The following is a 27,159-nucleotide window of genomic DNA, read 5'->3' as shown; positions in this document are numbered from 1 at the left end:
TCTACTTCAAATCTTAAGAACTGGGAGAGGGAGAGAGTTTGTAAGTCTCACGTATCCACTGTGCCTCCACTTCAGAGATACGTGGCAAAGTGGGGTCCATGCAAAAGGATTTTAATAGTGCCTTAACCTGGATGAGGCTTAACATGTGTTCTGACCGCTTTAAAAGATAAATTGGTGTTTGTCTTCCCTTTCCTGTCTCTGCATCTCTATTCCTGCACACATACACAAATGACCTCTGGTTTATGAGAAAAGTGATTATACTTAATAATTCCCAGTATTGGTATGTGTTGTCAGTAACCAGAACCCAAAGGTGATGTTTTTCTACGAGCTCATGTCCACTTGACATCAGACTTTCTGTATTCTGACAGGAATTGACTTCTAAAATTCAAGAGTCAACAACTTCTACTTAGGAGCTAAACTCCAATTCAGATCATCGTGGTTAGTCTCCAATTGAGAATTTTCTGCACAGGATGTGTGTCTTTCCCAGCAGATCAGAAATACAACTGCAATATGCTGTAAAGCACAGAGTCATACTGAGCTTGAGATGCTCAAAGGAAAACAGACACAGTTACCTCTAAATCCTTTATTCTGACCGAAAAGTCATGCATAGCCCCTTGATCCACTCCAAGAGGAGCTCTCTGAACCATCTGAATCTCAGAAGCTTCAATCTGACGCCGAAGTTTCTGAAGCTCCATCAGCAGCCAGGCCTCCTGCTTATCGTATTCTCGGTTTCTCTCATTAACGATAACGGTGTTAGAGGAACCAGTAGGACAGGTCTCAGTTGGGACCACTGTAAAATGAATTGGGTAAATGTCAAATGCCAGAGAACTGACCACCTACCTACAGAAAGCCAAGGTAGCGCCCAAGTGACCTAAGCACTGAGTTGATTTGTAGAGCTGAGAACAGGTAGAAGATCTGAGCCCTTATGCAGCTGTTTCAAGGAATGAAATCTCTCCTTCACAAAAGACAAACTTGCTTCCTCAAACGCAGCAGTGAGATTTTGTTTCCCAGTAACTGAAAACATATCGGATGGACTAAATTCCTCTCATTTTCCCAGCAAGTCCCATGAACTTCAGAGGACTATTCCCAGATTCACACCAAAGGAAGGAAGAACAAAACATACTCTTCCCTGTGCATGGCCAGTTTTGTTATGTTGGGAGACAGCAGTACAATTCTTGAAACATGTTTCCATTCATACGTTTATGAGAACATTTTCACATTAAAAAATGAACCACCACCCCCGAAACCCAAGCAGTCCAATCTCTACAAAAAAAAAACAGAGGACGACAAACCTATTTGCGGCTGCCGTGGTTGATTGGGCAGTTGTATAATCAAGGTTTGGTAGTGCTTCTGAGCATCGGTGAACTGAGTCTGGATCTTCCGTTTGTCTTCATCGCCAAACATCTCTGAGCCTTGGCTGTTCCTGAGGAATTCTTGGTAATGGATTTCCAGATCAGTTATTATTTTCTGGTAATCTTCCTTACGCATTGTTTTCAGCTGAAATGACAAGAGGAGAATTTTGGAAAAAGAAGCGATTGGGGAAAGTTTATGACTAGTTAATCATTAAGGAACAAACTAATACACCTACATAAAAAAAAAAAAAATCAAAGGCATTGCATTTTAGAACAAAACCTATCCAGGCTGCCTCTAAAAGCATGGTGCTAAAAGTGCCCTTTGAGCTAATCTATTCTTGTTATAATCATTTCATAACTTAAGAACAGTTTGAAATTCTTCCTCTTATTCTGTCTATCCATGCCCTTGCACAGTGGGAACAAGTACAGCAAGTATTTAATAAATCCCCTTAGTTAATCTTCCTGTTTATCCGTATCATGTCTGAATACGAAAGCATTTTGCTTCTCCTTTAATAAAACAACTTCTGTATATAACTATTTGTGCAACCCAGCAAAAGGAAGGCCCATGGTTTTGCAGACATACATCTGCACAGGACACAGCAAGCACTGTTTGGGACAGCAGAGGTCAGGTCATGGAAATCCCTGGTCTACAGGCAAGGCCAGCTGGAGTCTTACCTTGGCAATAGTCATCGCTCTGATTTTCTCAATGTCGATCATGCAATAATGCCAAGATACCAGGCTCTTCATGTTGATATACAGCTGATTCCACAAAGCTAAAATAGCTTCATAGTACTGCTCAATTCTGAGATAAGAAAAGAAATTGCATGGTCAAAATGTATCTGTCCTTGCAGCATAGCTACGAAACATGCCCAGAAACATCCACTAGATGTGGAGCGTGTTAAGGCTTGTTCTCTACTTGAAAACATCTTGGAAATCAATTTATCCATGACTTTCATTATTAGAGATGAGAAAAATTTTGTAAAAGTTAAGTTTTAAATACTTTTAGATCCCAACCTAGATGCCAGAAGGCTTCACTGAAGTGAATTTCCTCAAGTCAAGGGTCTAGTCCTTAATCAACCACCTTTATACGATGGAGAGGGCACTCTGATCAAGGCACAGATCAGATTTTGAGCCTGGTTGCTATTTTGAGCAATCTTCTATCTACTCCCAGTGGTAGGTGTCCAAACCCAAGTAGCAACTCACTTGGTAGCAAGATCCACTGCTAACGGGTTGGGGGGTGGTATGATAAGACTAACAGATGGCACCAGCATGTCTACTCCTCCAGGACCAGTCACCAGCCACTTGCTGCGCTCGTTATTGTCCTTTAGGATACATTCATCTCCTTTGCGCACCGTTTTCTGTAAGGAGTGCAGAACAACATTTTTTCTTTAGTTAAGTAAGACGAGGTTTCTAGGAGAGACAGATAAGAAAGATGCATCCAGATCACAGAAGTGGGAGTTCTTCCCAGCTGCCAGGTCTGGGTGTGCATCTTGGCTTCATACTGGGGCAACAGATCAGTACAGATCAACCCCTTCTCCCTGAATCTGTTTCCATGTGAAGAAAACACAAGAAAACCAACTGGGAGCCAAGGAATGCTCTGAGCAGTTTCCAGTCCAGCTAATCATCAGACTTGGGGCTTACCATGACAAACATCAAAGACTGAATGTGGACACATGGCCACAGCAAGCTATGCAACCACGTATGGCTGTAAACTGGGGAGCTGGAGGCACAAGGATGCTTAGTGCTGCGTCTACATTTGCGAAGGGACTGGGAGCGAGTGTGGCAGAGGCAGACCCACCAGCCCCAACTGCCAGATATCCTGACACCGTGCAGCCATGGGTGCAGCCACAGTGCAGGTTACAACCCACTTGCATCCCAGAGGGGGAGGCTCCTCCTATCATTTATCCTCTTATTTATGACAGATTTTACCTGCATCAGACTCTACAGCCAGCAAATACAATTTTTGACATAAATAGTAAAAGGCCACAGGTTTTTGCATCGATCTGAGCACGCAGGGGGTCTGGACTTGTCTGGGCTTACCTCCATCTGAGCAGAATTTAGTTTGCAATTGCCAAACAGTCAGGTAATCATTGCCTAAATTTGTTTAGTTTTGCTTACAATAACAAGTAGTTACTCTGTGTGGGCTGAACGTGTGACTCTGGAATAAAATGTGGTACGGAAGAGCACAGACACAGAGTGGATAACAGAAACCCCAGATTGTAAACACAAATCACAGTGGTCAATTACTGGTCACTACAAGAATGCAAGCTAGTGAATCAGGTAAAACAAGTTTTACAGATAACAGAACAGAGAAATCAGGTAATTGGGAAACAGTGAAGAGAAAGAGCATGTAAACAGAAAATGCATCTAAGCCTACTGTTAGAAAAAATATAGAAATAAATCCAAGTAGCCACAGTACTGAGGAGGAAGAAAAGCCACGACCATCAATTTCATGCTCCATCAGCAAAAAAAAGGGATGCCAATGACTTACTGCACATTTCTCACCTTTTGCTAGATGAAATGTCGACCTAAAGACCCAAAGGGACACTGGAAAGGTGAGCAATTGCCAAAAAAATAGGCATAGACGCTGAGAGCCATCTGTATAACAATTTTAACCCTATTATCAAACATATTTTTCTGTGCTAATTTGAACTATGACTATGAATGCTATTTAATGGACTAATAATAGTTTTGAATACTTATTAACCAACCAGAACCTAGCTTGTTTATTCATAATTGCAAGAAAGTCAAAGGCTTTTTGTCAAAGAAATTTAAATGCTGACCGAAAGCAGACAAAGGGGTTACACCTATCAGCTCAACGGTTTGTTCACTAAATCATTTGCCATGTTCTAGTTTACATGATGTTCATTCTCAGCCAAAAAGGGATACAATACCAGATCCTGTTTGTAGTCACACAGAGCCTTGAGGATAATAGGCTTGTTACTCCGGTAGTCTGGGTTACGTGGCTTCAGCTGCACAATCTTCTTGGATTTATTCACCAAACTCTGCACTTGCCTCTTGTATTCAAGAATTCTCTCTCGTTCATTCTGCAAAGATTAATTATACGTTAAAAATTCTTTCTAAAAAGAGACCACATCTCATTCCCACTGTTTTATTACGAGAGGGATATATCTGGAGCTCATGGTAGGCAAAATTTCCTTTAGCTCCAGTGGGATGAGTCTTTGGCCTACAACGTACAACTGCAGTTTTAAAAAAATACAAGAGAAACATCAAACAAAGTACCTTTGCAGCTCTGGCAAGCTGCAAAGTTTGCAAAACTTGCAAAGCAGGTTTTTCATCCAGCTCTGCAATGTGGTTAAAGTGATGTGAAAGAAACACGGGAATAAATGGAAAGAATCTATTATAACATGAATGCTAATTAAAAAAAAGGAATAACTACACTCAAACCTGACTTCATCAATTGCCCTTTTACATCACTGACTATTTTTATCTCCAGTATATTCAATTTGGAATTGCAGTACCTAATTCACAATGAGCAAATAGTTAGCTGAAAAAGCTGAGTTAAATCCTTTCAAAAAGACTACAGTGATATAATGACATGATGAATCATTTAGTAAACACACTCATCCTTTGAGGCAAAATCTATTCTATCACCTGTGAATGAAAATCTTTCCTTTTCTAATGTGTTAGTATGTTGGAAACTTGGGAGTTTGTTGGGCTTATTCCAGATTTAAAAAGAAATCAGAGTTCCCAAACAGTATTACACGAATTAAAATAACCCCGATCCGTTTGTAGGCTTTCCTAAGAAATGGGCAGGAATATACCATTATGGCTTCAAGTTCATACAGTACTGCACACAAATGTTGCAGTACACCCAGGTTTGCATTTGGTATCTGAAGAGGGCAACTGATTTCCAAGGAAAGCAGAACATAACCTGTCAGGTGGGTGTGACAGTACCTCCAGCTCTTTGATCTGCTCCAGCAAAGACTGCAGTGACATGCTCTTATCACAGATGAACTTCTTTCGGATGGAGTCTTGTAAGTTTTTCAGGTAGCACTCTGTGGCTTGGGCCTCTTCAAAGAACTACAGGAGAAAAGTTGTGATTTCATTTCTACACAGTTCTTAAAAATGTCTGGTAAACATCAGTGGATTCCTTTCATGAGAAATCCCAGTTCACATCTGGAAGAACAGTAGCATTTACAATATGGTAACAGCATGTTATGCATAATTGTGCACGGATTTAGAAAGACTTTGGTACAGAAAACAGTATCTGTGATGGGATTCATACTTTTAACAAAAGCAGTGTGAATTCTCCACATCACTACTTACCTGAAAGTAAGCCGCATTCTCTTTCAGATGAACATCAATGCATTTGGTGATCTGAAGAATCCAGCTCCACTGAGTTTGTAATGTGTCCATGTAGGCCTAACGAAAATAGTAATATACAGAACTCAAACCACCACACTGATCTCCCTCTCCCATACCTAGACTCAAGCAAAACTATTTATGCTCCACATAAATGCAAATGAAAAATCTGCTAAAAGAAATTCATGCACACCAGAATAATGTAACTCATGCAAATAGTTCCCCAACTTCTAAGCAACTGCCTAACTGAAATGAGTTAAATACCTGCTTGTGGGATGAAGAAATTTGTTCATGACTTGAATTTTGTTTCATCAGCATAAAGCCTGAAGTGCATGAACAAAAAGGGGTGAAATGCACAAACAGTAGTGCAAATAAAATATTTCAGTTGCAAACTGTCATGTTCTCCTTCCAAGGAAGACTGTCAAACATGATTTTTTTTTTTTTTATGATGGCTATTTTTAAATTCAAACTTCTGAAGTAGTCCTCATGTATATTCTTTAGAAAATTAGACACAACTTTTACTTCACTAATGGAGCTTACAAGGATCTTTCCTTTAAGGCAGAAACTGACCACAGGAGAAATATGAATAGTGATTTTACACAACATGATAACAGTTGACAGAGTAAATATACTGAAAAGCAGAATGGACTCATTTTTTTTCCCCCTATTAGCTTCTTTCAGTTTCACAGTTCTTATGCACTCTTAAAACTGTAACAACTATAGCATTTCCTAATAAAATGAGAATTTCCAAATTGTTGCAGCCTTTATAACTTAAAGGTAAACGTACACCAACCTGTGAAAGTAAAAATGTCTTGGCTAAGCTGTAGAAATGCACTATGAGTTTCACTTGCAGAAAGTATTTGCACCTGGATTAAATATAAACTCTCAACAAAGGGTGTGGCTTTCTTCAAAATATGCCTACTAAGATAGCAGAAGAACAACGACGTGCCTTCCTTCCATAAATTCCACTGCACTGTAGTCAATTCAAACGAGACACAGCAATTTCAATGCAGACAACTCCCTAAGCCTCATATTAATTTTCCATGTATCTATCATCAAATTTGATATCAGTGAGAGCTCTGCCCATAGCTCTTAAGAAGCCTGGAGTTGTTATGGCCAGGTCCGTACAGGAAGGTAGTATTAGAGCAGCTGGATAAAAATGGACATGCTTTTTGGCAGGCAAACCCTTCTCAGGTCCAAATGCAGCATTTCATTTGCAGACTTTCCCTGAGAACTTTTCCCATGTAGCAACTAAAGGAGCAAGTGAAATCACAAAAAGTCTAACTCACCTCGATTTTGTCTGAAGCAGGGTGCTGGTTGAGCACTAGCTGGTCACTTTCTTGCTTTAGCTTGTTGAGTTCCTTTTCTTTAAGCTCCAGTTCGCTCATGCGTTTCTAAAGAACCAAAACAGCATTAAACAAGCCCCTAAACGTACACTGCACAGGATGATTTACCTAAAATTTTCCAGACAGTTGCGATAATGTAAAATTATCCCTGCTAACACTACTTAGTAATTCTATTCAGCGTACTGAAGATAATCATGAAACAGTAGAATCAAAGAAGGTAGAATCATCTCAGTTCTAGTCTCTAGGCTTGCCACTTCACAAAGCAAAGCACTCAAATTCTGCCTTTCCTAGGAATGATGGAAGCAAAAACGGTTGCATCTTGCAACAGCCAGAACAACTGAACTGAAAAAAAAAACCAAGTACCTCCATAATAGCATGAACTTTCATTCCTTTTTCAATTTGGTCATCAGTACCAATGCTGGTTGCAGAAATGCACATGCTCCATTTCCCCACGTCCCCACAGAAGACAAGGAGCAGTGCAAACTACCTCTGACCGTGCGCTCAGCGTGCCGCTGGCAAATCCGTCCGAGGAAGAGAGCAGTTTGCTCTTGTATAGCTCTACTTCCCGGTGACAGACAAGCAGGGCTACATACGGGGACTCCCTGACCCCTACATAGTCCTAACAGGGAGAATTCAACTGCTGGATTCGAGTCCGTTAGTTCAGCACGCCAAAATAACGACTGTGTGCACAAGCTGTGTGTGATTACTAGTTAGTACACCGTGGGCTGTACTCATAAGGCCAGCTTCTAGGGTCAAAAGAAACCATGACAACTGGTTGAATGGGAGCATGATCTTCCAACAGATGTCCAAAAACCCCAGGAACTTCGAAAGAGTGAAGAAACACACGTCCTGTGATCAGTCCCCCTGAGCCAGGCTGTTTCTCCCTCACTATCCCAAAAGAGAGCCCATGGAAAGCATGGGAAGGTTGAGTTGTCTTACAGAGAAGGCCTCCTGCTTCCTGGCAATGTCAGTATTCCTGTCACTCCAGTCATAGAGAAGCTCCTCTTCCTCACAGTCATTGATCCACATGATCTCTCTGCTGGTGGCTTGGATGAGGTTCTGGAATTGACGGAGCTGATCCATTCTCTCAAAGGAGTATTTCTGCAAGGAATTCCAGAAATGAGAAGCCATAAACACAGAGAGCCTGTGCAGGCTGGAGAAGGGAAAGCCAAGAGCACAGCATGTCTTTTTTAAAAAAAAAAATCCAACTAAAATAACAGTAAAACCCACAAACATATAAAACCTGTTGGCAATGAAGAGCATAATATTCTTACTGCATTTTACATGAAGATCCAAAGCGGGGAAGATGCACAGCCCTACACAGAATTTGGTTCTAATCCTACCTTTGAATAGCTTTTTAAGCTTCATAGATAAAAATTCATCGTTATATTTACTCCCATTAAGGAGGTGGAGCTCTACTATTCACCTGCTTAGTGACCAACTCCCTTCACCAGCTGCAAACATGAAACTTCCTTGTGAGGGTAAGTCAGTCATATACCATGCAATGAATTAATCTCAAGTTCATGGCTCAAACTGAACCCTATAGAAGCTACGAAGCACTGTCAGTTTACTGATGAATAGAATTATTTAAATATGCATCTGTCACTCTGTTGAAACCTGAAGTGTCTCTTGACTATCACACCGGTGTTAAAGCAAAAAGAGCACTCATCAGAGAGGGTATCAGAAATAAACATATCTCTTGCTCACCAGCAGTCCTTCATATTCTTCCTCCAGCTGATGAACTGCAGCCTTCTCCCGCTGAAACAGAGAGAGCAAATACTCAGTGAGCCTTTTACAAGTTGCATATTTGCTGGCATTTCCTTTACAGTGTCAGTATCGTAACCTCGTAACTACAGGTGGTAACCTGCAAACGCCTGCAAGAGACATAGGTGAGCAGCAGGTATCTGCATCACTGGAGGACCACAAGTAGTACAAAACCAAAGCTTGAACAAACTGATTCGCTCAGGGATGCTTAGTACATAAGCAAGGTTGCACATAACTCCTGTAATAATAAAACAGCTCCTGAAATTGGATCTCTTTTTGTACCAAACTCCTAGACAGCTGTGCGGAACCAGCTAGTCCTAGAGCTAGCTTTGGAGATCGTGAAGTAGTATAAACTACAATGTGAGCAGGAGGCTCCAAGTTTTATTCTCATTTCTATGACTCAGAACCTGCACAATCTTGGAACTGGTATTCCATAGGGCCAGACTATCACCTTTCTTATTTGAAGCAGAAGAGAAAAGGGAGTAACACCCTTTCCACTCTTCAGGTCAGCTGAGAGATCAGAGCTCCAGCACGGAGTGCCTTTTCTTTAGATCCAGCTCTCTCCTCCTGTCCATGTGAGTAATTGACAGAAAAGAAGAATAGGAACAAAATAAGCCTCCTCTCTGCTATACCCAGCTGCTGGGCTGATAGGAGAGGAAGTTAACCACTGCATTTTCAGTGACTTCTTTATTCCAATCACCAAATCCAGAGGGGAACAGAAGTCTCAGAGGGGCAAAAAAAGAAAAAGAAAATCCACACCTAGGAAAAGGTCAAAGCTTACGCCAGAATTTGGACATTTTTCACAGAAACTCCCTTACTCAAGGCTATATCTAAGCATCCACCCCATCCTTTCACTTTCTTGTTTTAACATACCTAGGTAGAAGGTGAGAATAGGCATTCTTAGCCATTCTTCTCACAAAAAATGTTGCAATATTTATTTGCCAGCCTTAGTACACAACACCAAAATGTTTAATAGCTGCTAAATTTTCATCTTAAAATGCCAGGGAAAGAAGTGGAACACAAAATAATCATGAAATAATAAATACTAGGGTTGAAAGTGGTTGCTGTCATGACACCAGTGCTTTCTGAAGAGAAGCTGAACTATTCAACTTTCCTTTTTGTAGTGAAACACCGGCAAGTCAATGATACAAATCTAGACTAAGCAATGTGTAAGAGAAGATAGCAATTACCAGATCTGTTTTGACTTTGTCCAGGTGCCAGCGATAGTCTCCAATGGCATTGTGAGTTCTCCTGTGATCACCAATTTGTTGCTCAATAGATGCTGCATCAAAACCCCATTTCACTAGCTCCATTTCAGCCTAGGAGAAAGGGACAGTATTTGTACTTTCATTTCCAACATTATTATCTACATTGGAGCATGACGGAATTGAATTGATGGAAACATGACTATGCAGTACAAAAAAGCGAATTTCAGGTTTTCAGCTTAAAATTGTCATCACTTAAACTGTGTGACAGGCTCCCAAAGTAGAAGAAACAAAGTAGAGAAAATATTTAAGTTGCTTAAAATTAGACCAGATGAAGCACATTCAGTATTGTGTTTTCATCTGTTTTCTTTGGATCAAACTGTTCTTTTATGTTCTACAGTATAGTTACATTCTTATCACTCTGAAAACAAATTGTGACTTTATCAAACAATGCAATTCATGCAATTCATGTGACAATATCCAAAGTCAAGTTTTGTAGCCCAGTACACTACATTTCCATTTTAACTATGCTCCTGTAAACTCCAGTAACTTCAGTTAAATGCAGCCAAACTAAACGAAAAAACAGAAGACAAACTGAAATTATTACAGAACATGTTGTTTGTCTTGCATTTTGGCAACATTTATTGTAGGATACCGAGTGAAAATCTGTAGGACCAGCCTTTGAAAAACAGTAACACACCTGGACAATTAATAACTCAAAAACTATCTGACTGCAGTTTGTTTCACTATTTTCAAATATTAAAAGCCACTGAATTCACAATTCAACTCCTCAAACTCCAGATCATTTTTTATGCTGTAAAGACACGCTCCGTCTCTGTCTGAATGTCTGTCTGCGCACACGCACAGCAAAGAACTAGGTATCTTAATCTTGGGTTGAGACTGAATTTGGTATTTACCAGCCTGGAGCCAAATCTCTATGAGTCAACAGATGACAACAACGCCTGAACCAAACTCAAGCGTAGGGGTTCAAAGGCAGGGGTTGAAAATGAACCGAGAAACGAAACCATTTTACATCCAGCCATCTAAAAGTTACAGGACTTTGACCCTTCTCGTTATATTTAAACAGTCCAAAGAGTCTGTAGCAACAGTGGCAGTCTTGGCTGGCTGCCAGGGTGTGAACAAAGGCTGTCTGAATTTCACTGTGCTTTCCCTAATTCCGCACTGGAAACTTGACCGACTCTCCTACCACCCAATTCTGCTGTCAGCAAACCATCGAGACAGAAAACAGAAAAACACCGGCAGAAAACCACAGCTGCTCAAACCTTTTTTCCCCACATCTCACCGTGTTACTAGGGGAAACTTTATCCTAGTCTCAACGTGAGCGGGCAAGGGGATAGAGCAAGGCATGATGTAAAAAAGAGGCATGGTGGAAAGTTAAAAATAAATTTTCCATAAAAAAAACCTCAAAAGTCCAATGGGGAGCTGAGTGCTTACTGGCCCCACCTCAGCTCTGCCTTAGGGACTGAACAAGGGAAAGAGAGAGTGCCTTTTACTTTCACAGGAGGTTTTGTGTGGGAACACGGCCATAAAGGACTTGCTTATGCTCCCTGTGCTTAGCCAGGGGTTTCTGAGCTGGGTGTCACGTGGCATCTTTGGGAGGTGCACATTGCTCACGGTCTCTCATCGCTGGAAGCGTGCCCAGTGTCTGTCCAGCATCACTCCTCAAACCATGGCAGCTCTGACCATTAGCTCACTCTCCCACAGCGTGTGCAGAGCAATCATATCTGCTCTTGTTGTCCAGGCACAGTGCTTATACACGTCACCACTCAAGCAATGCATCTCCACTTCTGCCCTTCTTCCTCTGAAACATGCCACGCTACGGGAGGGCACTGACAGACTAGGCTATGACTAGCACTCACATAAAGGTATGGGAACTGTACAGAGCTCTCCCCTCCTCATCTGGTTTGCATGGCAGCCAGCTGGCAAACACCACATGCAGATAACAATGACAGGATCACTAAGCAACAGCCTAATAAAGAGAGATAAAAATCATGCAATTACAATTTACAAGGAGTATAACTTCAGCCACCTTGTTCCATCCTCCCTACCTGCCTCTCAGAAAGGGCTGTTCAGCCACAAACACACAACTTTGACTTCAGCAGCACAAAAACAGACTACAGGCTCTCAACGTGTGTTTTGTACTGCTGGTTACACCATCACCAGCTGTGCACAGGCAAACTTATTCTGGGAATGCAACAGGTAACAACTTCAGCACTTTCATGTGTATTTCAGCAGTGACTTCTGAAAGCCTAGTCCTGTGGCAACCAGCTCTACCTTCTTCTACTGTGACAAGGATAGATTAGAGGGGGAGAACAACTGTAAAATACGGGACAATGGTTAAATATGTGAAGCTGGTCCTATCTGTGCAAAGGGTTAAAACAAATATGAATCGTAAAGGAAATCTGTGGAAGGAAGGAAGGAAGGAAATATCGAGCATAATCACCTCTAACGCAAACATGCCAGCGCTTTTTGTTATGTTAACAGCTGTGTTTCTTTTAACTTTCAAATCTAATTTTCACACTTCTTCCTTTGCATGAGAAGACCCCAAATCCATGTTCATATTTCATTGGAAACTCACTGTATGTACAATAATGCAAAAGGGAACTTGGAATAATATACGAGCATTCATGTGTACTTTTACTTTTCTGCTGGCACCCAAAACATTAAGTTAGGTGACATTCCACCAAGTTTCAGCATTGTCTCTGGGTTTTGCACAGATTTACCTTCTGCTGCCTCATCCAGTTTAAACATTCGCTTGTGACACGTTTCGTGTACTCATCCCAGCCTGAGCCACTCTGAGAGGAATAGCAACCACCACCTTTGGAGCTGGCCCTCCTGGCACGGGGAACACTGATGGCTTTGTACAGGGCACGCATCTGCTCTTGAAGTTGAAGCAGCCTGAAAGGGAAGGAATCACTTAGCGTCTACGAGGAAAACACCCAGAAAACATGGTAACAACAGAATTCATCTCTCCTACTGGACCATCAAGTATTCAAAACAAAGTGCTGAAAGCACAGGCTGTGGAAAAAATATACTGACTAAAATTTTGTGGAGACACCAAGGTGTGAAATTGTGTAAGAAATATATTACTGCAAGGCTCTTCTCCATGTTAGCATGACCCAAACGGGTTTAGTTCCACTGTATTGATTTCTGTCACATACTGCAACACTAGGGAAGGTGAGCACTTGAGACACCACCAACTTTTATCAGCCACATTCCCTCCTCCAGTGCTTCCCTGGTAATACCTTTTCTGATACATCTCACAGGGTTGGCCCATCTGCCTCAGCTCTCTTATCAGCCCATCCAGGATATCCATTTGGTCATTTGCCTGTGCAAAACACTCTTCCAGATCCCTGTTCCCTCTAATCTGGACACCATCCCCATATTTCAATTCCTAAAACAAACAAACAAAAAATACAAAAACAGAAAGAAAAGAAAGAGATGAGAGATTAAATTAAATATTCATCACTTAACCTTCAGCTTGGTTGTTTTAACAGAGTTGTTATGAGGATTGATTATTTTTACGCAGCATGATAGGTTTCAACTGCTGGGTCTCTGATTGCCAGTTTTAAAGGGCAGAAGGCAAATTAGCAGAGGATCCAGTGTCATTTGAAAGTCCTTATTACAAATCAATTATGAAAAAAAAATATTAAAACATAATACCAACTAAACCCTTCCATAAGAACAGCATGTCCTGATGATGTTTATTTCAGCAGAGCCAAGGCTTCACACAGCGTGCTAAGTTTTTAAGATCTTATGTTTTTTGCGTCTAGAGGATGAGAAGCAAACACTGTCCTAGTGGGAGTTCGTGGACATTGATCCTGATTTTTCAGAAGTTTCCCTGAGGTCCTAAAACTTTCCTCCCCTCACAAAAAATACAGACTGCACCCTGTCTGCCTGAGACCAGCTCCGTGTCCTGTCACATTTGCATCCCACAAGTCTAGGCAAATTCTCTGTGCACCCTCTTAGTGCAGTGGACCAGCATCGTCATGGTGCTTCGAGCAGGAAGACACGGCTTTTTGATCTCATCCCACACTGACACAGCCATGCTGAACAAAATATAACGCAGCTGTGATTTGATTTTGCAAATAAAATGTTGATGGAGCTCATTACTTTGTCCCTCAGAAAGAAAAGGAAAAAAAAAAAAAGTAAGCAATGCATGTTGTGGCACCAAGCTGGAACTAAACACCACTTTCTTTTAACTTCACTGGAATAATATTAATCCTTAACAAGAGGCAGTATTTACTCTGGCATTGATTTTTATATAAACATGCTCACACGTGCTGTATCTCTGAAAAGGAAGTGAACTGCTAACCATAGTTCATTCCTGCAAGAATTTTCTGTCCACAGAGGGTCCAAAAGCATGCATTAAATCACACCTACTGCCAGAATTGCAAATGGCTTTTGCATCTCAGTGGCCTCAACAGCAGGGTGCACTCACTGCCCTGCTCCTCTGCCTTTGGCAGGAACAGAGGACATCCCACGTTCTGCAGGACTGAATCTAGCATCAGTGAGTAACCCACCCCCAGGCACTATGGGTTTATATCAGTGTAGCGTACAGCAAAGATCCTCTGGGATTGCATTTGGGATGAAACAATCAAGAAGATTTTAATCTAGTTTCATATACTTCTTCAGGAATCATCTGGAAAAATAAAGTTAACGAAGGTGGTCCTACGGTGGTTCAGGTTCATTATGGTCCAGAAAATGATGACGGTGTTCTACAGGACACACTAAGGGACTGTAAGTGGTCATAACATTGTTAACAGCTGTTTACACTGACAATGGTCTTGATCTAAAACTGCAAAATAAGATGCAGTAAAGTCTGCTTGAAGGGTGGGGTTTTTTTAAAAATCAAAAAGTCCCCCTTGTCTTAATCGGATGCATTTCAATCGCTTTTACCCAACACTGAGACAGAAAAGGGAAACCTAGGAAGGAGGTATGCTATTCCCAGTTGCCTCACGCAAAAGAGCTGAAAGGGGAGGAAGGGGACAAAGAAGCAGAGCCTGTGAGTCCAGATAACAATGCAGCATTCATTCCCTGTAATATTCATAATCACTTTTGATAAGAAGAACAAGAAGCACTCACGGGTTGTACTATGAGCTCAGCTCGCATCAGGCAATCCGAACAGTTTTGCAAAAGCTCCTGGATGGTGTTCTGGCGTCTGGACACCGTACAGGTCCCATTCTGACTGTTGTGGGGGAGAAGAAGATGAAGTAAGCACAGAGTAATCACTCATTTTTAGAGACACAAGAAACACAAATTTGGAACAGCTAAGGGAAGTTACACTGAATAATCCATCCTATTTAGCTTCACAGAGACCCACACTTTACCTGGCCCTCCTGCAGAACTGCACTGCGAAGTTTTAATGCCGATTCCATGACGGCAGAGCCACTTTATAATTCTGTAACAGCAGGCGTGGACCGACTTTGCCACAGGATAAGGTGGAAGCTGGCATACCATAAAGGAGAAAGTTTTTCCTCCAGTACAGGTATTTGTAGCTTTGATAGACAAAACTTTGGCAGTATCACAGTGAGAATGAATTATTCACGATCTTGGCTAAAGTCAATACACTAGAACATGGCGTTTGTGTGACGTTATTGTACGTGTTATCACACCAGCCATCGAATGTCAGAGCGTAAAAGGAGAGCAGGATCCTCTGCTATACAAGCACATGGGTGTGTAACTCCACACAAGTGTAAGAAGGGCCCTTTTGTCAGTAGGAATGCACGAAGCTAGTGCAGTGTCTTAAGAAGGAATTGCAAGATGCACAAGCTACTAGAAAAACAGATGCCGGGCTTGGAGGACATGCTTTCTTACAAATAAATAAAGTGAGCGTTCGGGGGTTCCAAGTAAAACTCCACAACTGAAAACATCATCAGAAGGAAAAAGCCAAGACAGATAATGGGGTCATTAAGGTCATTAGTGTTGTTTTGCACAATCTACTGCATCCCTACTGCCAGAAGGTTGCTTTTCCAGCATTTGGGATTCAGCCATCAAAGCGAGCCACTGCTAGTTGGATGCTGGTGAGGTGCTTCTTCAATCAAGGAACCATTCCTTGCTGATGGAATCAGAGCTCCCAAGCAAGCCCAGGCAGCTCTCAAACTGAAGCACTTGCCAGTGAAACTAAAATAAACCACTTGTAAGAGACAGTAAGAAACTCAGACACTTCCAAGCCTTGTCTCATTTTCGAACTCCGGCGCTCACAGTAGGTAACCTTTTCCATTACAAATTGCTGAAGGCCCAAATCTTCCATACCACACCAACATCAAAAACACTATCGGTGCAAACTTGTCCAGCTCAGAGCCAGCACATCAGCTGGATTCCATGGAAATCTTTCCACGGACTTCAACAGACTCTGACCAACCTTCGCAAATGGAGCTGCGACAACGTAAAAAACTTGGCAGAGTTGTCCTCGGGAAAAATCACTGCAGTGGTGAGAAACTTTCAACAGTGTATTTTTAAGAGCTGTTCTGCAGTGTGTGCAGTTGGTGCTTCAGCAGCCTGCCATTCTCCCATCAGCTCTTCCTGAACAAGTGGAAAAAGTCTGAACGACTTCTCACCAGCTTCCCCCAGTACCAGGGAGTAGACCCTCAAAGACACAGAGACAGGACTGGAGAATCATGGCGTGACTTAAAACAAGCTGAACACATGCAGCTCCTGGCTTGCACGGTAACCTCTCGGCTCCACAAACGCTGCGCCCTACTGTGCTATGCACCCCTGTATCTCTTTGAAACAGCTTAAAGAAAACAACTGTGAAAAATAACACATGGGTCTGATTTTGTGCCAGGCTTCTCGTCAGCTTCCTTTTCTAAATCATTCCTTCTCCTTAGGCATCACTGTTGTGTTTGGATCCAGAAGTATCTGACTGCATCTAAAATTTACATTTAATTATACCCACAACTATTCTTATGAATGAAACATTAGAAAGAAGAGAGAGGAACCTTCCAAGCAATTTTCCCTTTTTAGAACATCAGAAGAGTATTTTTTGCTTCGATTGCTTTTTCAATCACCTTCTGACAGCTAAAAATGCCGGACAACCATTAAAGTCAAAAGAACTATAGATGGGGTCTAGACTTCTACTGTAATAAACCAGTGAATCTCCACTGGCTTCAGTGTAACTTCACTGACCTCAAAGGCATTACTTCACTTTACACTGAGAGGAGGTCTAAACAATGGCTGTCATAGTTAAAATGCTAAGAAATTGTGAAGAAAAACTATTTTCAAATAAATCAAACTACTAAAACAACTTAAAAGATAGAAAAAGTAGAATTATAAGTGTTTTGTATTCATCCCAATGATGTTAAGATATCACATCCATAATTATTGTCCAAATAATAAAAAAGTTGGGAAACTGAAGATGGTTTAATGTAGATGGACAAAACTGTTTCAAAGGCAGAAGCAGATGCCTTGAAGTGGGAGACTTAAGTACACTCTATTTAGATCTTCAAATAAAGATCTCCAAGTTAACTTGTTTACAGTTCATGGAGACCTTCACAAGAAGAAAGCAGTGAGCACTTAAGGGTCTCCAGTCTAGCAGGTAAAGGCTTAACCGAAACAAGGGCAGAAGCTGGAGCAATACAAATTGAAACCAGAAAAGAGCACGATATTCCATCAATACTGCTTTTAACACCTTGGATGCCAGTTTTGTTGTTAAACAACTATTTTCTTTGCTAGTCAAAATACTGAGATCAATAGCAGGATAACAGGTGAAAAGGTAGTGGCCTGTTAAAGGCAGCTGATGGCACTGGGCGAGCTAATGGCTTGCGAATCCGTCAGCCGACCAAACAGAGCTACACCGGGTTTACGGGGCATACCCAGAGACAGCAGGTGCCAGTAGAGGAGCTGATGTTTGATGGCATAGCTCCACCAAGTCAACAGGAGTCAAAGACTTCACATCCGAAGACGATTTAGCTGTACAAACATACTCAAGAAGGGCACAAATCAACCTCTGAGTTTAGAAAATAAAAATAACTTAGCAAGACAATACCTCGACATATATTGGTTGATACACCAGATGTCACCACATGGACACGTCTTCAATACTTTTCACCCATGTGACAGGAGCATGTTTCGTAAGCAGTTTCAAAGGCCCTCAGTGTAATATTCCTCTTATTGGAGCCAACAGGCCTTTAATGGAAATGAGTAGATCAAAGCAGAAACCCCAATGCAGAGTAAGCAGACATCCAGCCTTGAGGCAGAAGGACACAGCCAGCCAAAGGAAAACCATATCCAACACAACGGCATAAGGAAAAAAAAAAAAATACTGGACTAAAGAAACTGAGGCAAACCCTAACCCCTGACCATGCTGCATGGCATCATAACATGGTGGCAAGAACGAAGCTGGATTTTCAAAGTACAACCATGTAACTTAGATCATATATAAAACAAATAAATCATATATAAAACCACATTTACGTCCCTCAGAAAGACGCAGAACCCCAACAGTCCTTCGAGGACACAGATTAAGTGGATTTCTACAGACAGCATTTTGTCAATGTCTCTCTTGCTTCCTCTGACTTTGTTTACATGAAATTGAATGAGTTTAAAGTAATGTTTGGTCATTGTAACAACCACTGCTGCTATCAGGACAATTTGATTTGATTTGAATTCTGGCAGCATCTGAAGCTCGAACCAGTGGATAGCATCCTGCTGCACCAAACATTGTAGGCACACCACACAGTGGAAACACGGACAAGTTTTTCACTTGAAAAAAACTCACTTCACTTTTTACTGCACCCCTGTAAACACAGCATATGTTTTCAACCATTACAGCAGAAAGGAAAAGAACTGGAGTTTTAGCAGGACTTGCAACACAAGAGTGCAGGGACTCCTATTAATAAACGCATTTGCAACAATTTGACTATTTCCTGCATTGCTTTGGTTTTGTAAACCCTGCAGAGCAGCGCAGAGTGAAACAGCCTGGGCCACTTCAGACCTTAATTTCCTATTCGTCCCTACATCTCAAAATTTTAGACTGTGACACTTATTTTGAAGGCAACTCATGAATTTCAAAGAGACACTATTAAATTAAGTTCTTCATTAAAATGACTTAGCTTTAGCAGTCACTAACTATTAAAGGAACAAAAGAAACCAAAGGTGAGTAGCATCTTCGGTTTAAAATTATGAGAATACTGCAAAACACAGAAGAATCACTTTTATTTGGGATCTTAAAACGTAGCCGTGTATCTCTCCAGTGCCAGAAGAACCCTAGGAAAGGTACAGCATCTTCACGTTGTCATCATTCTGTACAGGAGGCACTCTGCTCGCTGCATGCCAAGGCAGAACGCACAGCTCCCTTGCTACACGGTACTCCTGCTCTCCCAGAGAAACCAGAGGACAGCTCAACCCCTGCTGCCAAAGAGATCTGGGCAGGATGGTAGTTCAGACAACACCTCTCTGCTGCAATATACTCCAGCTGAGCTAAACTCAGCTGTTCCCGTACCAGTGAATCCTCAATTTCTGAACTAGGATTGCGTATTTAATCGTTAAGCAATACCAGTGATCCTCGCAACATCCCCAGCTCTACAGAAACCACTATTCCTGCTTTTCATAAACGGGATTGAGAAACGCTCTCGAGGCCATGTGGTGAGTTACGAGAGTTGGGACAGACACGGCAAACCCAGCACGGCTAACTACTGCTGCCACTGACTTATTCCGTCGAAAGATCTCCTAAGTGATACGTTTGGAATAAATGATGCATCCTCTGTACACCGAGCCGTCACTGCTGCAGAACCCGAGGGGCGAGGAAGCAAGGCAGCTACCTTTTGATTTCTCATTTGCCTTCTGCTGCTGAAGACTCGCAGAGCCCCACCGTAAACGCCTGCAACGTGGAGGCTGCTCCGGTCTCTGCCTTTGTGAGCACACATCAAGAGGCTGCCGTGTTATCCGGGGGGCGATTAGCATCTAGAGCAGCAGGGCGAAGGAGACATGCAGAAGCACATCCAGCAGCTCTGTGGAGCCTTCTGGCAGCTCCACGGCTCTTTAAAGCTTTCGAAGCACAAAGGGAACACTCTTGGCCCAAAACTCCAATTTAAACCAAATCAGAACAATCCTTGTTAAATTTTCTGATTCCTCCACAAAACATTCAGCCTTTTAAAAAACTCTAAGCTTTTTTCTTCTTCCATTCAAAAAGGAAAGGAAGCTTTAAAAAAGGTCTTTTTGCAGATTCAAAGTATCAAGCGACTCCCATAACTCAACAATGAGAGCAAAACAATAGCACTTCTTTTTCTTTTTTCTTTTTTTTTTTTTTCCCCCCTCCCCTCCACACAAACTTGTTTGAACAAGCGATAGATTCATCCAGGGATTACCTGGTATGCCCAGGGTAGGCAAGTCAGAAGAAAAACCTGACCTGGAATCTCCATTCCCAGCAGACACCACAGGACTAAACCACCACCCATCCGCCACCGCCTGCCCGCAAGGGGTGTGTGTCCTTGGAAATGCACAGGCACGCACTGGCAAAAGGTGGCAAATCACAATATCCGTCAGAATATAACCAGAAATTCAAATGCTATAAACCAGCTTTTTTTCCCCCCATTCAAAGAAGGTGAATGCAAGTGTCAGAAATCATCCAGAGCTTCGTAACTGGATTCTCCCCGTATGTCTCTGCTCTTACTGGGATCAGTTATAGCACACCATGGCCTTGCCAAACCAGTCCCATCTGCCGAGTATGCACATAGACTAAGGCACGATGACAGGAAACCTCAAAAGATGTCTGCATCTTGCACGATCGGGCTCTAAATACCATTAGAAACATGCAAAATTCAAGAGTCGCTGGTGAAATCTTAAGACCCCTGAGGCCAAGTGCCTTCAGAGCAAGGAGGGTTTCACAAGGGATCCTGCCACACTTATTCGCAGAAAATCCTTGCACTTTTTCGCACTGGTATTAATCACCAGTACCTAGTTGGGAAAGAGTGAGTTGGGAAAGGTACAACCTGGCTTTCTTCTCATGGCGTGGTGTCACCAGCTGTTGCTGAGGCCCGTTTCTTGGCCAGCTCGAGCACAGTGCAGGCTCTGCCGGCGTGGCAGGTACCCGACAATCCAGGCATGTTCCTCCGTCTCCATCTGCCCATGTTTTTGTTTGTCACCAGGGCGGTTTTTCCTCCCTCCCCGTGGCAGAGGAACTCAAAGGGGACAGTCACTGCACCAGCCCTACCACCACTGGCTTAGCCAGGACCCTGCAGATCCCTGTGACACTGATGGGAACAGCAAAAACGCAGCTTTGAATCTGTTTTCTCCAAGTTTACTTTCTCTGTTGGTCCCTGAAAGTAATGTTAGAGGACAGCATGTAAATTTCTAACTCAAAGCACAGAAGTTCCATTAAATCTTAAGCAGAATTGTGCAAATTAATTTATTTTCATATCGTATGCTGACCATGAACCCCAGGCTATTTTTTTCCCTAATCTCAGCAACAACAAACAAAACTGCACAACTTGCCACTTTTTTTCCTTCTCATACAGCGTATCAGATTTTATCTCTCCGTAGCAAAGACATTGATAAATATTTGACTGATGAATTGGCAGTTTAGGAGCGTGTGACTCACGTCAAGCTGAGTATCTGTACTCCGGGCCAAGCTCATCCTGAGTTCCCAAGCCAGAAGAAACCGGGAATGTTGTAAAAGCACCTTGCTGAGCCCTAAGGGTAGGGAGCGTCTTATATTGCTCTGTGAGTAATGTAATACTCAGCACAGACTTGTTTGGCAGAATACGCCCCAAAACTTACAAGACTAGACCCTAAGTTGAATCCTACTGCAGTTAAAATACAGGTATAGTGATCTCCCCCATCAGAAAAAGAAGCCTCAGGTTTTTTAAGTTCAGTAACTGCCACTAAACTTTGGCAGGGAAGATATCAGGCTGAACACTATTATTAAAACCAATTCCATAGATGCTGGCCCTGATCCTGCAAGCACAACATGCACAGGATTTGGTAGATTCTCTGCACAAAGTGAGGCGTGATTACTTTTTTTCATTAACTGGCAACAAAACCCTCCTTTTGTATTGTGGGGGACATTTCAGTTCAATTGAGTACTAATCAAAAATAAACCTATGCAACTCAGTAAGGTGCAAACGCATATGTTGTTCCGCAAATAGTTACTTAAAGTGTTTTGTATGGTCAGATGTTTTCACAAAAACATATTATATGTAAAATGCATTTATATCTATGTATTCCAATCGCATTAACAGGGATTTAGTTCCATGCAGAAGCCTAGCAATAAAGCGAACAGAAGTTTCATAGCAACCTCCTTGCCAGATATGCCTTCCAAAAAAGGAGATATTAATATTACGTTATAGAGAGTAAATGAAAGGATGTTGATAGAAGATTGTTAACCTCTTGATCGGCTCTGTCCTTTTCAGTCTTGCTACGTCACCACCGAATAATACGGAAACAAGAGCCTAACAAACTAGAGACTGGTTTAAAATATGTAACCAAACCCAAAGAATGCTAAATTAAAGGAAGGTATTTCTCCTCCAGTGAAAGTCAGGAATAATAGGGAAGCCACTCTAGTGAATCCAAGAGTTGCACCAGAGTAGGCCTGGGAAAAAAAAAAAAAAAGAGAACAGCCTGAAAGTAGCATGTTCTGCCATTAATTTTTCGTGTCTGTTTCTTGTAAACAGAAAAGGTATTTGCAGTGGAGCACCACTAGCAAAACAGATCCTCACAAATGCAACACAATGACGGCATTTTGGAGTCCTGGTGTGTGCACTCTCTCCCATGGTAAAGTATTGAATTGTTCTACTTATATAGCAATAAATAAGTATTCTCATACTACCGTAAGTAGACATCCTATAGCTGCAATTCATCGTTAATTTACGCGTCCACACACCAAACTGAAAGTCAAATAAGAACTAAAACTAAGAACTGCGCAAAGTAATAAACAAAAAATAGGTAGAAGGCAAGTTTTGTCTTTGATTCAGTGGTCCTCTGGCAACAGGTCTGATGCACCTAAACAGAGCTCTCCGTGCTCTCTAGGGTAATCCTAATTCTCTACAGTCATTTATAGATCTGCTTGTTTCAACAAAGCCTGCCTATTCTCATCTGCTGTTTATGTACTATATAATTCTCACCCTTCTGCAATCCAATAATGATGTACTATCCATAAAATTAGGGGATAAATTCTAACACATATTACATGCCAGCACTTCTGAATCAATTCCTAAGTCAGTGGCATCAATAATCACACCAACAAGTTTAATGGAGCCATTCCACGTGTAAAAAAAAGAGCAACCACCAGCAGCGTTTTGTACAGGCGCCTTATCATACACCAGTGCTGTTTCCTTCAGCGACTCTAAGTGCTGCCTGCTTTTCAGTCCCATGAACTCCCAGCCGAGGGGATTAACGGAGAAGTCTTCGTGATCACTGCACTTATTTTGCCAGAATCAATCCGTGCGGATTGCTGGTACAGCTGTATCCATGAAAGCAGGTGTTCTCCAAGCCAGAATCCGCAGTCAGTACCCTGCCCGCAAGGTCTTCGCTGTGCTCGCAGCAAGACGGCGAGCAGAAAGTTAAGAAGGTGGTGGGAGCGGGGGGTAGCAGATTGCATTTTTACTCCCTGACCACCAAATATCAGGGATGGCTGAACAAAAAAACACGGCCTTAAACTCCCAGGCCTTGTGCAAGCTAGAAACAAACTCAAAAGCGAGCGGGAGAACGATTCCCACTAGTTACAAGTGGTTTACAGCCCCAGTTATGCAACTGCTGGCGCGGAGAGCAAGAGCTGAGCCCGGGTGCAGGAGGTATAAAGCAATTTACCTCTGTGCAGCTTGTTCTGCGTCTCGGAGCGACGCGGGGTTTCATCAGCAGAAAACTGCTGGCTCAGTAGAGCCAGCACAGACACATTCACACCCCAGAGCTCAAGGAGGGGACGTCGAGGTTACCCTTCTGCTTCTATCCCCTTACTCTCTTCACGGAGAGTCCACATCAAAAGATTTTTAAGAAGAAAATAAAAAAACTAAAAGTTCTTTGCTTGCGTCTGAAAGCCTTTTAGAAGTTAGTCTTTTCAGGAAGGGGACAAAAAAAAAAAAAAAAAAAAGGCTCGCAAGCTTGCGCACCGCCAGCGGCCGAAGGGAACCGAGGGGGCGGCGCGGGGGCCGGCGGGGCGCGCTCCCCTCGCCCCGGCCCGCACCTACCCGTATCCGTCGGAGGCGTAGTCCCCCCCGTAGGTCTTCTGGTAGTAGTAGGTCTTGTGGGTGTGGGTGCCGCCGCCGCCGCCCCCCACCACATGGGAGCTCATCTCGTAGCGCAGGTCGGTGCCCGAGTCGGCCCGCGCCATCCGGCCCAAGGTGTTGATCCGCGGGTGCGAGCCGCCGTTGACGCTCATGGCGGCGGGGGAGCGCGGGCAGCCGCCGCCCGGGGGGAGAGGGGGCGAGGAAGGGAGCGACGGGGAGACTGACCCAGCCCCGACGGGGAGAATGGCATTCACTCCCGGCCGGTGCCGCGGCTCCCTCGCAGCCCACCGCGGGCCGGGGACGGGAGGGCCGCAGATGAGCGCAGCCCGCAGGTGAGCGGAGGGCAGGGACGCGGTGCGCGGTGGCGGGCGGGCGGGCGGTGGAGGCTGCTGGCGGCGGCGGCGGCGGCGAGAGCGGAGGTCCCGTCCCCTCCCCGCCGGCAGAGGAAAGGCCAAGCCACACCTTTCGGCGGCGGCTTTAAGCGGCGCTCCTGGGCGTGGAGCCGCCGCCGCTGCCTCGCCTGCGCCCTCCGCGCCTCCTCGGCGGCCGCCTCAGGTTTCCCCGCGGCCCCGGTCCCCGCCCCGCCGCGCCCGGCCCGGCCCGGCCTCCCCGCGGCGGCAGTGTCGCTCCCCGGTGGCCGCCCGGGCACCGCAGGGCCGCTGTCAGCTTCGCACCGGTGTTGCCACCTTCCTTCACGCGTGGGCTTCCCTCCTAAGTTGCTAGTTGGAGCCCATTAAAAAATTCCCGCGGACCTCTATCGTATCGGTGCCCACGGTGCCAAACACCCCGGCGCCGCTCCAGAAGGCAACCGGCACCCCAGCAAGTCAGCGCCAGTTAAACCAGCGCCGTTACGTCGAGGATGGGTCCGGTCCGCGGGCAGCAGCCCTCTCCCCTGCACATCACAGGGCCAGCGCGCTTGCTGGGAAAGCGGCGTCAACGTTTGTGTCATCCACTGGGAAATACGTCGAGTCCCGCGTTTGGGAAGTCTGTCGATATTCCAAGCCCGGTTCGCTTCTGAAACAGCCCTGCGCACCAGCGGATGAAGTGTTTGAATTGTGTCACGCGCTGACTGCGTTTGTGCGTGAGAAAGAGGATATCCAGAAACGGGTGTTTAAACTGGCTTTTTTTCCCCATAGTTTTTCTTGATGCCTGCCTGCTGGTGCTCTGAAAGTTAAGCTTTACTCTTAAAAATTAAAAAATAAGCCAGATCCTAGAGACGAAGTTGTTTCAATACATTTGTGTGCATGCAGGGTGTTGGCAGAGGCAGTTTTTTGTAGGACGCCCAGCGGTGCCTTCGTTATCAGCCATTGACCACTGGGTCAGTCTCAAGGGTCGACTGAGAATTTCTTAGGTACGCTCAGTGGCACTGCCTCAGCTGGTCTGGCCACTTGCCCATGGCGTTAGAAGACAAAGAGGAGATGGCCAGATTTTAAGAAGCAGCAGGCACTCGTGAATAAGCCTGCTGAGCTTTTCTGAAATAATCCCGAGGCTTTCATCCCAAAGTGCAGAACAGGAGCCAGCCATATCAGTCACCTGATGCTCTGCAACAATGCACGTGCTCTAAGTTTTTTAAACTTGTGGGAGACCACCGACAGCCTACACCATCCACAAATTCTTGAGCCCGTTTCTGTCTTCCCTGCACTGGTCATTTTCCTGGTATTTTAAATGCAGGCGATAGGCCACAGGACGGTAAATAACAACTACACGAGCATACCGCAGGACAAGACTTTCTGAACTAGTCAAGAGAAAAACGAATGAGAAGGATTCTCCTCAGTGCCACTGAGACTGCTGGGGCTCTGCAGGACCACCACGCTGCAAGTTATGTGAGAACCTGGCCTGCTGCTGGCGGTGGTGGTGGGCAAAGTGTAGAGGAGGCATAAGAGCTCCTCCAAGCAAACGTGAGGTTGCTTGGTCCCAAAAGGCATCCCGATGGCACTGCCCGGAGCTGTACGGAGCGCTACAAAGAAGCAGAATGCAAGTTGGCTATTATCTCTGAAGTCATACAGTGACTCTATATTGTAATATATATGCTGTATTATATATAACGTGAGTCGTTATCTATCAGTGCATATATATATGTATACACACACACATACATACGTACATATATACGTCTGTATATACGTGGATTTGGGGTGCTTTTTTGAATACAGATTACATCTGCACGATTTGATGATTTGACATTACGTTCCAAAGTCATTAGGGAACAGAATACAAAAGCAGTCAGGATGAGTAAGAAAAACAAATAATTAAAGGCTTAATGCTGTAAAGAAGGAAGTAAAAAGGTGGAAAACAGATGTAGAACAGGAGGGAGAGGCAGAATGAGGAAAACTTAAAACTTTATGCCTTGATACTCCAGTCCAAACTTTTTGCAACATAAGTACAGATGACTATGTCAGTGCCACCAGCATACCTAAAAGGCAGATTTTTTGAGTGGTGATGCCTCAAGCCAGGCACTTGTATTTAGACATACGAACACAAAGCATTTTTTCAGCCAGTCCCTTTCAGAGCTGTCCATTTATTTGCATGCGTATTTAGAAATCCAAAAGTATTACCCTGATTCGAGGCTCTTGCTGAGTTTTAGCACCACCTCCAGTCAGCCCCACCTTTCAGCTTGGACTGGTGTGCCAGCTCAGTGAGACACTCCATCATCTGTGATGGAGACAGCGTGTGTGCGATACACCCAGAGGCCTGGATGAGTCACTGTTACCTGGACATGGAAAAAAATGTGCTTAAATAGCAAGTGGATTCTGCTGGTCCTGCTTGCACAATTAGCCTCGCTGAAATGGAGAGGATAAGACTGAACTGACTCTGAAAACAGCTCAGTGCTCCTACCTTATCTGTTTTCGTACATAGGCAGATGAAACAAGTAAATACAAATATTTTTATTTGCTGAAACAGCTAATTTTACTTGGGTGCTACCCTAGGCGGACTTGGGTATCTTGAAGCAGGATCAAGTCACAAGGGTATTGCTTAAAATTCT

General features: G+C 43.5%; 1 protein-coding gene across 1 annotated transcript in view; it reads right to left on the bottom strand.

Moving 5' to 3' along the window:
- The window catches only part of DSP (desmoplakin), a 38,210-nt gene extending 13,882 nt beyond the window's left edge, over nt 1-24,328 (bottom strand). Inside the window, exons 1-15 of the mRNA XM_086608985.1 lie at nt 24,138-24,328; nt 15,100-15,202; nt 13,260-13,408; nt 12,738-12,912; nt 9,979-10,107; nt 8,732-8,782; nt 7,964-8,125; nt 6,968-7,072; nt 5,643-5,738; nt 5,271-5,396; nt 4,247-4,399; nt 2,556-2,710; nt 2,028-2,154; nt 1,293-1,497; nt 573-790 (exon numbers count right to left, since the gene is read on the bottom strand). Of these exons, the coding sequence (XP_086465111.1) occupies nt 573-790; nt 1,293-1,497; nt 2,028-2,154; nt 2,556-2,710; nt 4,247-4,399; nt 5,271-5,396; nt 5,643-5,738; nt 6,968-7,072; nt 7,964-8,125; nt 8,732-8,782; nt 9,979-10,107; nt 12,738-12,912; nt 13,260-13,408; nt 15,100-15,202; nt 24,138-24,328 (2,145 nt within the window). The remainder of the gene's footprint in view (nt 1-572; nt 791-1,292; nt 1,498-2,027; nt 2,155-2,555; nt 2,711-4,246; nt 4,400-5,270; nt 5,397-5,642; nt 5,739-6,967; nt 7,073-7,963; nt 8,126-8,731; nt 8,783-9,978; nt 10,108-12,737; nt 12,913-13,259; nt 13,409-15,099; nt 15,203-24,137) is intronic.
- Nucleotides 24,329-27,159: the final 2,831 nt, after the last annotated feature.

This window comes from Tauraco erythrolophus, chromosome 3 (genome assembly GCF_009769465.1).
Source record: "Tauraco erythrolophus isolate bTauEry1 chromosome 3, bTauEry1.pri, whole genome shotgun sequence".
In the NCBI taxonomy this organism is placed as follows: domain Eukaryota; kingdom Metazoa; phylum Chordata; class Aves; order Musophagiformes; family Musophagidae; genus Tauraco; species Tauraco erythrolophus.
The sequence above is the reverse complement of the archived record's forward strand: the minus strand, read 5'-3'. Positions and strand labels throughout refer to the sequence as shown.